Source organism: Cyprinodon tularosa, unplaced genomic scaffold, assembly GCF_016077235.1.
Source record: "Cyprinodon tularosa strain WSP-4 unplaced genomic scaffold, ASM1607723v1 ctg1174, whole genome shotgun sequence".
Lineage (NCBI taxonomy): Eukaryota > Metazoa > Chordata > Actinopteri > Cyprinodontiformes > Cyprinodontidae > Cyprinodon > Cyprinodon tularosa.
Genome location: NW_024037975.1, coordinates 73,451 through 87,747, shown reverse-complemented (window position 1 = coordinate 87,747; position 14,297 = coordinate 73,451). Strand labels below are relative to the sequence as shown.

The window sequence follows — 14,297 nt, the reverse complement described above, 5'->3', positions numbered from 1 at the left end:
AGAAGCGTCTTGCCTGGGCTAAAGAGAAACAGGACTGGACTGCTGGTGAGTGGTCCAAAGTCATGTTCTCTGATGAAAGTAAATTTTGCATTTCCTTTGGAAATCAAGGTCCCAGAGTCTGGAGGAAAAGAAGAGAGGCACTTCATCCACGTTGCTTGAAGTCCAGTGTAAAGTTTCCACAGTCAGTGATGGTTTGGGGTGCCATGTCATCTGCTGGTGTTGGTCCATTGTGTTTTCTGAGGTCCAGGGTCAACGCAGCCACATACCAGGAAGTTTTAGAGCACTTCATGCTTCCTGCAGCTGACCAACTTTTTGGAGATGCAGATTTCATTTTCCAACAGGACTTGGCACCTGCACACAGTGCCAAAGCTACCAGTACCTGGTTGAAGGACCATGGTATCCCTGTTCTTAATTGGCCAGCAAACTCTCCTGACCTTAACCCCATAGAAAATCTATGGGGTATTGTGAAGAAGAAGATGCAATACACCAGACCCAACAATTCAGAAGAGCTAAAAGCCACTATTAGAGCAACTTGGGCTATCATAACACCTGAGCAGTGCCACAGACTGATCGACTCCATGCCACGCCGCATTGCTGCAGTAATACAGGCCAAAGGAGGCCCAACTAAATACTGAGTGCTGTACATGCTCATACTTTTCATGTTCATACTTTTCAGTTGGCCAACATTTCTATAAATCCTTTGTTTTTATTGGTCTTCAGTAATATTCTAATTTTCTGATATGATGAATTTGAGATTTTCATTTGTTGTCATTTGTAATCATCAAAATTAAACAAAATAAACATCTGAAATATACGAGTTTGTATGTAATGTATGAATATAATATACAAGTTTCACTTTTTAAATGGAATTACTGAAATCAATCTACTTTTTCATGATATTCTAATTTTATGACCAGCACCTGTAGTTACGTATACTAAAAACTGAAACTGTTTACATTTTATGTCACTATAATATGAGAAAAAAGTCAGAATTCTGTCTTTAATCCTAGAATTCTGACTTTTTTAAAATCAGAATTCTGACTTTAATCTCAGAATTATTTATCTTAACGTAGATGGGCAATATGAAGGAAGAGATATGAGAGCACTCAGCTTCACTGACAGATGTGAGTTATTTTGGAGGGACAGAGACACATTGGTGAAAAATGACGAAATTAGGCAGCTTTTTACATGGCAGAGGAGTCCTCGTGATGCTATTTCATTAATGGAAGAGCAGAAGGTGATTAAAACAAGAGAGCTAGTCTCTAAAACAGACATGGCTACAGCTTGATGCTAACATGTTTAGCTGTCAGAATTCTGAGATTAAAGTCAGAAATCTGAGAAAAGTCAGAATTCCGAGATAAGTCAGAATTCTGAGATTAAAGTCAGAAATCTGAGACAAAAGTCAGAATTCCGAGAATAATCTGAATTCTGAGATTAAAGTCAGAAATCTAAGAAAAAAGTCAGAATTCCGAGAATAATCTAAATTCTGAGATTAAAGTCAGAAATCCGAGAAAAATCAGAATTCTGAGATTAAAGTCAGAAATCTGAGAAAAAAGTCTCAATTCTGAGAATAAAGTCAGAATTCAGAGATTAAAGTCAGAATTCTGATTTTTTTCCCCCCACATATTAAAATGAAATAATATTTTAAAAAATCAGTTAACTTTTTTATTTCAGTGGCTCTAATTCTCTTCCATACAGATCAGTTGAAACTAAAATTATTATTATTATTATTATTTATTTATTTATTTATTTTTTGCTCATTGGGATTCTACAGTATTCTGTTTCAGGTAAACCTGTTGGTGAACTTTCCTTGTTCTATCCCAGGACTCCTCCAACGTCTCCCAAAGCTCTGGTCAGGGAAGTCCCGCCCCCTGCGTGCTCCCATTGGATTAACTCTCAAGCCCCACGCTTATTCCCACGTTGATTGGATGAGCTGGCTATCAATCAAAGTGCGACCGGAGTTTACAGTTAAAAGCGTCAGGTGAAACTCGGGCTGAAGACGGGAGAACAGATAGAGAAACTTTACAGGGAAACTTTTAGGTCAGTCTGTGCTCTGTTTATGAAAGTCTGCGGTGGAAACATACTTTTAATTTGAGAAACAAGACAGATACAAGATGAAGAGCCTGAAGTATCGACTGAAAAAGCACGAAGTTACCATCACAGTAAGTTGATAACATTTGGTTGCTATGTTTTGCTAATATTCCCTCCCATTTTATGGCTGCAGTGAAGCTAGTTTTCAGCTTCTCTAGTCAGACGTTGTGTTTCCACACCAGGGGTTATTTGTAACCCTGGCCTCCCCCCTCCTATAGCGACCACATTATCCGTGGGCATGTTCCCACGGTGGTTGAGGTCTGTTTGGGAAAAACAGCTCGAAGCACCTGCAGCTCTGAACCAGATGCGGATGGAGCGCTATATGTTTCTAAACACACTGCATGGATTGGGCTCAGTGTTTCTATGACCTGCAGAGCTTTCCACATCACTGCTGCTGGTTATCACAGACAAAAAAAGAGAGAGAAAAAAACAGGTTCTTACAGGTCAAATTAATGCACCAAACTATCTGCTCTTATCAGAAAGGTTCAGGAATCTCACAGTCCAATGGTTCCCTTGATTTGAACATATTTTGTCCTGAAAACGCCCTAAACTGATAAAAGAAGATATGTGTTTAGTTAAAATAGTTATATATATATATATATATATATATATATATATATATATATATATATATATATATATATATATATATATAGCAAAAAGATTATCTATTGTCACACAAATATGGACTATAGAAAAATATATAAGAATAACATCATTGTATAGAATTAAAAGACAAACAAATATAATAATGGAAAACTCTGCATCTGGAGAATGAATAACCAATATACAGCAATGGACATTTTTACAGTAGTGGATATTTGAAAATAGCAGCAACATCAGAGATGTGCAAATGATGACAGTATTTACAGTCTCTCATGTCTATCTATCTATCTATCTATCTATCTATCTATCTATCTATCTATCTATCTATCTATCTATCTATCTATCTATCTATCTATCTATCTATCTATCTATCTATCTAATAAATTAGACTTAAAGCGGGATATATATATATATATATATATATATATATATATATATATAATATTATATTGTGAGATCAGATTAGACTGTGCCTTGTCTCAGCCAAATAGAAGTAACCTCTCTGTGCTGGAGTCTACGTGGGGAGTTGGGAGTGAGATGACGGAGAGTGGCTGCCTCCTGACTCTAGACAAGAGTGAAATATAGATGCCTGCCCTTCAAGGTGTTTAAGACTCCCTGATGCCATGAACGGAAGAGACAGCTGCTTTGAAATGTTTTTATGTGACTAGTGAAAAATGTATTTCTTTAATGAACTCAAAGTTGTTTCTTTTGGGAAGGTTCAACGTTCGTGTGTGAAAATTCTCTTTATATGCAGAGGTGGGCAACCTCCCCGGCAGAGCCACACTAACAGTTCAGATATATTTATCTGAGAGGGAAAGATACATTGCAATATAGGTTGTCATCAGGGTCCTTGTTTATAAAGATGGAATGTTGGCATTAAAACAATGCTTGGGTTTGTTTACTTCCACTTTCTATTTAATGGACATAACGTATGCAAATTATTTGCTAAACAAAGATATGGTCACATTAAACCCAATGCAGTTCCATTTTCATTCAGACTTTTTTTTTTTGTATCCATTGTGTTTGACATTTACAAGACAAAAAATCCAAAGCATGTAGCAACAGTGGAGAGAAACAACTCACATTCAGAAGGAAAAACCTGCAGCTAAACCCATTGGCTCCCAGAGTGAGAGAGAAAAGGACAGCCCTAGACTGAGCCTAATTTTTTTATATAATCATTTTGTATTTAAAGTAAAAGATTGTGAAAGAAAGCAAGGTTAATGACAGTAAAAAATGAGTGGAGAGCAAAGTTGGTATTGACTCAAGTGCTAAACTGCATAAAATGAATCTCATCCATTGATAAAACAGCCCAGTTTAACACAAACTAGGGCATAATAAAAACGACCCATAAACTATGCCAACCAAATCTTCCAGACTGTATTTTTATGGCCCAGTGAGTTTTAAAAGTGACGTAAAGTCTTGACATTTGTGCAGCATTTGTAGTAAAGGGCTATCCATGGTTTAGGACGCCATGGAAACAAAGACGTCCTTTCAGGAATGTCCCTCTTAATGCCTTCCTAAAACATGCTCTGGTCTAAGGAGATGTGGCCTAATGCATTTATGATTTGACAATAATGATGATGCCAAAAAATTAATGCTTTACTATTAAGATACGGTTTCTAAACTTTACCTGTCAGGCTTTGATTACATTTATGCAGCGTTCAGCTTGGAGTGGGTGTTTTTCTGGCACTACGATCTGCAATTACCATGAGAAAGGAATGGAGCCCATAAGATCTGTGTGCTAAACTCTCAGTCCCCCCTCTATTTAAAGGGACTGTTAAAATAGTTTGTTTTTATTCATTTGCAATGAAGGCTGTCTCACTGCCTTAGATAAAATCAGATGGTGCATCTTTAAAAATCATTAGAGGGGGGGATTAAAGCAAACTTCTTTCTCTGAAAAAGTTAACGATAGGTTGTGTTGAGAAAACAGATGTGACATTTAGCTCAGGTCTTTGTTGAGATTCCACGTTGTTCCCATTTTATTCTCCAGCGAACGCAAGATAGCAAAAGGAATAACCGAAAACATGCGGGCAAAACTGAAAGCATTTCTAAATGTGAGGAGGTGTTGAACCTTATTGAAAACCGATGTGCTGCCAAGTGTAAGAGCAGCAGAGTTGTCATACGATGCTTTATGACTTATTGCTTTTGATCTAACATCGTGAGGAAACCTAGACTATCAGTTGGCATAAAAGCAATAAATCAACCTTGAAGCTGGCAAAAAGCATAAAGTTGTATTGAAAATATGTTGGATTACAATCAGGCCATCATGACTCCAGTGTTATTTATTGTGAAAACATCAGCATTCTTGGACGGGGAGTGGTTTGAGCTGATGCAAAGGAAACTAGGTGCAAAGGGTTGTTGTGTGAACACAAATTGGAAAATGAAAGTTCAGGCCGTTTTATTCAGTGAGTGATTTTACCTGTGTAACAAACTCTGCCTCTACTTGACCTTCATTTATCTTAGTTTTGCTTTACTCATTGTTTTTTCAAACTCACCTCACAAGTACAGTTTTATGTTTAGACCCTGTTTCAGTGATGGAATGCAAAGTATTCCCTGATAGCCTTTAAGGGAGCTGAAATAACAATGTAGAGTATCTAGCACTCGGAGCACAAAACGCCACAGTATCCGTTTGATACCAGCTCTGGATTTGATAGAATGAGAGCTTGTTGGATCCTGTTCACTCAGGTTTCTGCTTTTCTATTGTGAGAAGCCTTTTATTCTCTAACGTTTCTCACGTGTGCTGTCATGTCTGTGACGGGAAAACAATGGAATCATTTCTCGCTTGAACGGGTTGAAGACAAATGCACATATCGTTCATTTATTTTGGGTCTTTTTTTTACTCTTTTCAGATACAGAAACTGAACTTTTCAAGGGTTTTCTTGTTGCTTACATGTTTTTTTTCTTTAATTTTTAAGATGTTTGTTTTAAAAATTAGATCAGAATTCTTTTGTTGAATGAAAATTGACTTTGGAATTTAAAATGCATTAGTAGAGAATGTAAAAATAGGAATGTTCATATCTAGATTAGGCTCAAATGTCTGGATCTGGTTGGCTTGACATTCCTCAAAACCTTCACCTTGCAGGAAAGCAGAAAGAATTCCCACACAGAGAGCAACAGTTAGGCAGCAGGGCTAGGTGTGTGTGGAAGTCAATGCAGACTTATTCAAGAAGTCTCACTTAATTCTAGAGATGTGCAATATGGCAAAAAAAAAATGTTTTTATATTAATCAATATCAATAATTTATTTAGTTTTTTGTTGTTTTAACTACTTAAAATGAAGACTAAGGGGAAAAATGGCTGATTTTTAATTTGAACCTAAATCCTTTCCTCTTCCTACGACAACCAGGATACCGGATAATTCCTAATCAGAGTTTAGTAACATTAATAGACATTTTATTATTAATAAGAAATCTATCCTGTTTTATTTACCAACCCAACTGTATTTAATATCTATCCTGGAATAGTTTTCCTACATCAGTATTTCCCATTTACTTCAGAAAACCTTTTTCTTTACCGTCTTATCAGAATTAAAGATTTCCTGCTGAGTATTACTTCATATGTTTTGCCATTTCGGTCTCTTCAAAATCCATTAAAAGAGGGGGATGAAAATCCGGCAACATCGACGGAGCTTACAGTGTGCATTTATGCTACTCGGAAACATCAACGCCCACAAATATTCCATCTAACGAGTCTTTTGTGATGATGTTTAGGTTGACTTTACAGTCACAGTTGTGATTTTAAAGTTGTAGGGAAATCGTATTTAAATTTCAAATCATTCTGTCTTAAACATGTATATAATTGTTCTCTTTATCAGACCATATTGTCCCAAAAGTTACAAAATGTCTATTTAAAAAGAATCCTGTCTTAAAATCTGTGTTTTTTTTAAAACGTTATTTATGCAGGCCAGTTAATTATACGTCAGCCTGAACACCTAAATTCGGCCAATCATATGTCAACGGCCATCTGTCTCATTTTCTAGGTCATAGCATCTTAATTCACATGTCGCAGCTAATATACGCAACGGTTGAAATCAGAAATAAGAATAATTTACTTTCCCATTGAGTTCCGTCCCAGTGTTCACGGGGATGGACGTCTGTGTCTTCAGCAGGCGTGGAGCTAACAGAACTGGCAGCGTTGCGAGGCAAGGGCTCAAACATGTACGGCTGGAAGCCTTCTACACCAAACCAAGCTTCTGCCGCCCAGGCGTCCTCTTCCACAGCATCTTAGTCCCCGCTTTTCTCCTCTAAATAAAAAATGTATGATGGAGGAGACTCATCCACGAACTCAGACACTAAACTGCCCTCCTCCTGTTTCCGCTGTCCATAGCGTTCCTTGACAGTGTTGTTTCTAAATGCTACTTGGTCCCAATGTAATTTCCGATTGGGAACCTAAGTTGCTAACTGGTTAGCAACATGCTTCAGACAAACTGGCTACAATCATACATGCTTGCAAACCTTCCACCACAACAATCCCGCTCCCTTGATAAACAACTAGTCACATTCACTTGATTCACTCGTGTAAAGTCGTGCACCTCTCGGGAGAATTTGGAAATGCAGCCGCTTCCCTATGGCTTTTAATATAGTGCAGCTGTACTGTGAATATAATATATAAACTTATAGGTAATGTGCTAATGGGTTGTAGCTAAGAGTGACTACCCTGGCATTGGAAAAAGACAGAGAAGAATGATATGTTGATGTATTTAAGAGATGGGAAATTCATACACTGATTTAGCTGTTTTTCTTTTGAGATGGACCTCCACTGGGTGTTGGTTCAGTTAACGTCTGTATTGTCCCTCAGGAAATCCTCTGGTTTAAACATGCAGCAGAGGCCCTAAACCTCTCCGTTGTGTAAACTAGTTTGCTCACCTTCTTTTCAGCAGAAATGATACGCTTTTTAGTCACAGGTACGGCTGTAATGCATTTTATGGGTGAGGCAAACGTTTTGCATGGCTGTTGGTGAGTTTTTTTCCATGCACTGTAACCACCATGGGTCTTATTACATGCATACTTCTCGTCAGTGTTTAGCACCTGATCCTTACCTTGCAGGCATGTAGACTGCGGATTGCAGTGGTTGTGATAGTGAAATGGTTTAAGTTATTTTAAATAACTCGCTTGACTTAATCTCAGAAGGTTGAGGGTTGTAGCTACTACCTGGAAGCTGTGGACCATGTTGGCACATACAGTACATGATAATGGGTATTAGGCTGCATGTGGGAGGTGAATGTAATATTATAAATTTGACCTTCAGGTTTTGATAAGGATTTTCCAAAACAGTAAAGTAATACTTCTGCCAGGAGCAAAGAGAAGAGCAGAACATCACCCTGCAGGAGGCTGCATTACATGGTCTGTTGGGAATGTGTTGGATCCAGTAATGCTTAGAATATGTGACAAGCTTTGAAAGTTGCAAAATTACAGTTCTTGTGAAATATGTGTTTGGGAAAGAGATGGGGAGAGAGAGGGAGAGAATGGGCTGAAAAGAAACGTTTAAGAGCCACACCCCATGTGGTTTGCTGACCTTCAGGTTAATAACCGAGCATACTGTATTCTCAGCTCTGTGCTGGTCTCAGTGTGGTGCTGATCACAATAAAGAGTCATTCTGATGCCTGATATTATTTCTGTACATTTTCTATTTCTTCCATGTGCCATACACGTCTAAAAATAATGTATTTTTGAATTGAGTTTGATCTTTTGCATTTATTTTTAGCATCTTCAAGAGTTTTTGGGTTTTTACCTTTAGTTACTTTACCTTTAAGTTAGTTTTTACAGATAAGCACAACATGTACAGTGAGGCTTTTGTTAAAGATGTGATTAATATTACATTGAGATGAGCTTATTTCTGCACTAAAAGCTCTGATGTTCTCTGATTCACCTTTAGTTATGATTCTTTGAATACGAACAATGGTAGCAGATTTTTCTGCAGCTCTCCTAAGCACTGGGAAAAATACAGCAGCCCAGTTTTATAAAGGAGAATATGCAAAAAGTTTACATCAAATGGAGATTATAGCTCTCTACAGCGTTTCAGCGGATGATTCATAAAAAGCACTTTAATCTACAACATCTCTGTAACAAATAGAAGGTTTAATTGAGGGGTTGTTGGAACGACTTTATAGTAAAGGAGTACATTTAGGCTGCAACCAGTTGCGTATTTTTGTAGAAAGCAGGATCTTATTAAAACATGAACAAACTTTGAGGATTGCCACTGCGAGAGCTGAGCTGGCCATCACAAACAACGTTTTGTTTAGCTCTCATCAGCTTTCTGATGCTCTGAACTCTGAGCTAATGAGAAGCTTCCCTCAGGCAAAGACACAGCAGCACAGTGTAATGAAAGACGTAAATCAAAGATTAAGCAATCACATCCAGTATGTAGTGTTTGGACAGCACAGCCAGCCTTATCTGTGAACTTTTATGGCGTTATAAAACTTGACTCTGGTCATTCTTAAAACGTTTCATTCACGCAGGTTATGAAGTACGGTAAAGATACTATGTTAGTCTCACTTTCATTCTCCTTTGTACTTCATATCACATGTGTTATTTTCTCTTCTTTAACACTAAATAAGCTCCTCTGAGGCGCTGTTAGAGTACAGGGTGCTGGGCTGATGTATTGTTGAGTTGTGGGTCAAAGGAGCCAGATGCAGGATGTTTTGTTTGATAGTTGAACCAGCTCCACTTTAAAAGCTGTTTTTCTGTTGTTGTTTTTTTGGGGAGGTTATGGTTTGGAGAATGTTGTTTATGAAGGATTTTTCCTGCCAAAAACCAAGAGCACACATTTTCAATTTGAGAACAGGATTTCCTCTACATGCTCTCCAAACTTGTAATGTTGGCATTCAAAGCTTCAGCTTTCTTTCAACTCTGTACTCTCCATCAAATCTTTGTTTCTGCTCTCAGATCTAATGCTTCTTGAACAGATATTTCCTCCTCATGTGTAAAACAGTCTCTGCTCGAGTCAAGGATCTGCTCGCAAAACCCGTTGGCTCTGCTTGCGTAATTATATATTTTTTTGCTCTCTGAGCCAAGAGTTGTTCCTCGATAACAGCAAATGTTTGTGTGACAGCAAATATTTTGTGTAACAAGCTGCTAATTTCATTTTAAACCACTTCTAGCATTTAACCGAAAGCCTATTTCTATGTCTTGGTTGAAGTCTTGCAACTGGACTTAACAATAGAGAGAATTAAGGACATAAATATGTCATTTTTTTAAATGATAAATGTTAAATGATTATAAATGATTGATAAATTTTACATTTCACATTTCAAATGCAGATTGTATCTGCAGGATTTTAATTGTGCCTTCTCTATACTCTGTTTAGTTTATATAGCTGCCTCATCTAATTTAGTCTGTGTTTGGGCAAATTACAGAATTAGTTTAAAAGGGCCTAGAGTTGCTAATTAATCTTTCTTAAACGAGTTCAGATCTCTAGTTAATCCCACAAAGCCATTCAAGTTTTAACATTTTTTTTCGAACATAAATTACACAACCTAATTTATGTTCTTTAATTTATGTTTAAAAACAGATACCTGCATATTCAGATGTAAACCATATCATGCAGTACTTTTTTAGCTTTTTGAATTGACAAATCTTTGGTTGTTTTGGGAGACAACAAGTAAATCCATCATTCACCTCGGTCACTTGTTCTCTCACCTTCCTCTTGTTCCACATGGAGGCTTTTAAACCTTTTTGCCCTGGCAAATCTTTGGAGACTCTGGTAATGGATTGTTGCTCTTGCTGAAACTTTTACTGTAGAAATGAACACGAGGACAGGACTACGCCTTTAAAAAAAAGTAAAAAATGCTATTGGAGCAGAAGAGCAGCAGCCTGAAGGATGTGATGCATCATTCCACCAGTTATTGTTGTGTCTAACTTTGTGAATGTCTGTCATGCAAAGATAAATAAACTTTCAAGTTGTGACATGCCGTGTAGTTCATCCGTACCTTTTGGTGTATTTGTCGTCTTTTTCATTTTACATGATGTACAATTTAGGAAAATTGCTTATTTACACTTTTTAAGCTGTAATTTTACAAGATGAGAGGTGTGCAGATTCATAATGATATGATTTCATGTCGGTCTGTGCGGGGTTGTTTTGTTTGCTGGCCCTTATACCTAGAAGGGATCACCCCCAAGCTGTTGTTAAACCTTAAAGAGTCTCAGTACTTATCTGGGAGGGTAGGCTGCAATTTTGCAACATCCAATTGGCCTTTTTAAATCTCTGCCAGAAGGGGTGATCCTCTTTTAACTCCTCTACCTCTATTTAACATATGTCTGCCCTTTGGGGCTCAGATTATATAGATTTAGTCTTTATTCATGTACATCTGTTCAGGCGATGGAAGGTCTGTTTAGAACACAGTCTAAAAAAACCAGAATGACAACATTCCCGGATTGTTTCTAACAATCTGGGCTTTGTCAATTCTGCATAATGGAGTATAGACTGCTCATCAGCTCTCTGAAAAGGATTCACTGTCTGCGTTCTTTTGTTTGATGTTCGAACCCGAAACGGTGAGGTATAGAGGACGTCCTTTAGGCCACACAAGATTTTAAAGTTAGATTGACTGATTTCTCATTTACCCTTTTGCCCTTTTTGTTGTTTTAAAAGAAAAAGTTGAAAAGTTTCAGCCTGCTGAGGAACCATGCAGACATATTTCACATATAGGAAGTGCTGGAACGTATCCTGCCAAGGGTCACATCAGAGTTAACTTCCCGAGTTCGACTGCGTTGCTTCTTAGCTCATTGTTTCTATAAGATTTGAAAGAAAATTCAGCATTCAGCACCACCTCCCATCCATTATAAAAAGTAGATTATTTATAGTTGCTTTTTTCTGAATAGGGGATCAGTCTGCATGGTCCTGATCTTTTTATATGCCTTAGATTGTTTAACACGGGAAAACAAATGTTGTATGTTGCAGTTTTTTTTTACGTTTTTGTTTTCTGTTTGATTTATTTACAATGTTAAAAGGCTCATTAAAAAAAATTTAAGTGCATCACTAAAGCAACAACACGAGCAAAAAATGTACAAATAGTCTTAAAGTATAAAACAAACAAAAATATTGAATAGAACTAACAGAAATTATTAGAAAGGGACAAAAAAAACCCTTGTAAATTAAATCACTGTTTGTGTAGATGGTTTCCACCAGACCACGCCGAAAGCGAGTAAAATTGTGACTTTATATATTTACAGAATACCAGATAAATGACATAGGAACAGCAATGAAGCTGCGTTGTCTAGGCTTCTATTTGTTTATTTTTTATCATGAGCTATGGCTATGATCAAATGCTAAAGCTAGTTACAGAGACATGCAGGATGTGTCCCTAAAATATATAGAGTTGATAACTGTTATTGATATAGATCCATAGAAAGTGGACTGATGTAAAATGCAGTGCAAGTAAATCGGGAGGTTCCTTTATTTATAACCTAAAAATGAAACGGAATGACAATTAAAAATGACATGGGACATTTTTACAGGAATGTTGTATTATATGTTTTGTCTGTCAGTTTTAAATGGTACTTAATTTGGATCAAATTGGATAAAAAAATAGGATGAAGTCAGATTATTTATTTCATGCTGTAAGAATCTGAAAAACTTAGTAAATTGTGGAATTTTTTATCATTCACATTAAGCAGCACGTTGGTTAGTGAACTTGAGCTTGGCTAATTACTATAATGATTTAAGATTTTGTTGTTGAGGTCAGAATACTTTGCACACACTGTAAAACATCTAATGTTGTGATACTGTTTTATTCAAGGTTATCAGTGTATTATCTTGCAAACGGGTACATGGCTGCTATGAGAACCTCAACACATCCCTTACCTGCTTCATTTAAGAGCGAAGCATGAATTTTATACACAATGTTTGTCAGTGATAGATTGGACATATGCAGCCAACATGCATGCACAGACACACATGCTGCTGATAGGAGCTTTTTAGTGCACACAAAAAAAAACATTTGCTAAATGTGTAAAGAAATAAAGTACATTTCTAAAACGTTTATATAGGGGGCTGAAAAATATTTCTCTTATATTCAACCTCATTGTTTACATTAGCATGTCCTGCGCGCTCTATTAGGTATTTAGAGGAATTTATTAGGAGATTAAGGCCATAGCAGGCAAACTGTAACAAGGAGGAGTTAAAACATGTGTGAGGATGAATGTTGTTTTGGCCCAGCAGTAAATAGTAGTCAGCAACACATGATTTTTTTTTCTTTTTTTTTTTTTTGGATTAAGGTCTGGCTCCACAGGAGCTGCCATGAGGTCATGTCAGCAGTGTTCCCATGCTGTGCCGATCCTGTCACCAGGGGACAGAAATTTGCTTGTTGTGATAAAATGACCCTCTGTTTCTGTTGTATTCTGTTTAAAGGGTTGATACACTGTTTGAGTAATTGGAGCCATCAGTGTTTCTTGCATCAAGTAAAAGGAGATAACCAGCGTTCAGGGAAGGCTACATGAGATATGAGATGAGGGGCCTGAGTTTATTGACTGACTTTGGGTGGGCTTTGGCTGACATCAGCTGTTCCACATACAGCCAGGCGCGCTGAGCAACAGGAATACGAGGATTGTGCTGATGTAGAGCAAACCGGTTTGCTATAGATAAAGCCTCTTTAAACCATGCTCTCCTCAGATTATTTAAAAGTTTCAAACCTGTGAAAAGACGGGAAGCTAACTTCTAACAAAACTAATTTCTCTCGTAGCTTAGTTGAATTTTCACATTTCAACCAAATGTTTTATTTGCTTTTTTAACTGCATGTTTCTGCAAAACTTTAAAGCGATTCTGCCAAACCATCCATGGCCTCCGTAGGGGGAGTAGTACTTCGTTATCACCATTTATAGTGGGAGTGGGGAGCTGCTGACCTTGACTGAGAATATTATTGGATAGTGGAAGGGAAACTTTGAGAATCTCCTCAACCCTGCTGTCATGGCAGCCATTGTGGAAGCAGAGACTGGGTCTCAGAGTACAAAGTATTTATTATCCACCAGGAGTAATTTTAAATCTCTGGATGTTGTTGGGTTGATAGGGCTGCAGCTTACGCTTATTCTGCTTATAGGTTAATCTGTTGATTATGTTTTTCAATAAGCCGATTAATAATTGGATAAAAAAATATTTCCTTGAAGAACATTTTTTACAGAATTAAACAAGGTGAAACTAAAACTTTTCAACTTTAGGTTTTCTGGATTGATGATATTGACGGAAGAAAAATTTTCTCTTTTTTTAATCTTAAATACAAAATGTTTGTCATTTTTTTTTTTATATAATTTTCATATAATTACTGCTCTAAATAGATTGCTCTGACAACTTAAGGCATGTTTTAGAGTCTCTATAATCCAGTTAACGATTAATCCATCACTAAATTACTTGATTTAATTAATATTAATTTAATTGATTAATCCGATTAATTGTTTCCGCTCTAGGTGTTAAGTTTGGCGCACCTCTTCAACATTGTGTGCTGGCCTCATACAATAACCTTAAACTGGCAGATTTGGATGGTGGTTTCCATTCATGAGAAGTGGAACCAGAGGGAATATTCCAACTGAAGGGATTGCACTTCTAAGCCTTTGCTGGGAAGCCTATGCCAGAGGAAGGAGAAAAATTTGGTTGATTGTCAAACCTCAGGTTCAG

The 14,297-nt window shown here is 37.1% G+C and overlaps 1 protein-coding gene across 3 annotated transcripts in view; it reads left to right on the top strand.

Annotated features, from left to right (window-relative positions):
- The first annotated feature begins 1,960 nt into the window (after window positions 1–1,960).
- Window positions 1,961–14,297, top strand: part of uacab (uveal autoantigen with coiled-coil domains and ankyrin repeats b) — a 48,515-nt gene continuing 36,178 nt past the window's right edge. For all 3 annotated transcript variants that reach the window (XM_038308843.1, XM_038308851.1, XM_038308825.1), the window contains exon 1: window positions 1,961–2,162. In XM_038308843.1, coding sequence (XP_038164771.1) covers window positions 2,115–2,162 — 48 coding nt within the window. In that variant the 5' untranslated portion in view covers window positions 1,961–2,114. The remainder of the gene's footprint in view (window positions 2,163–14,297) is intronic.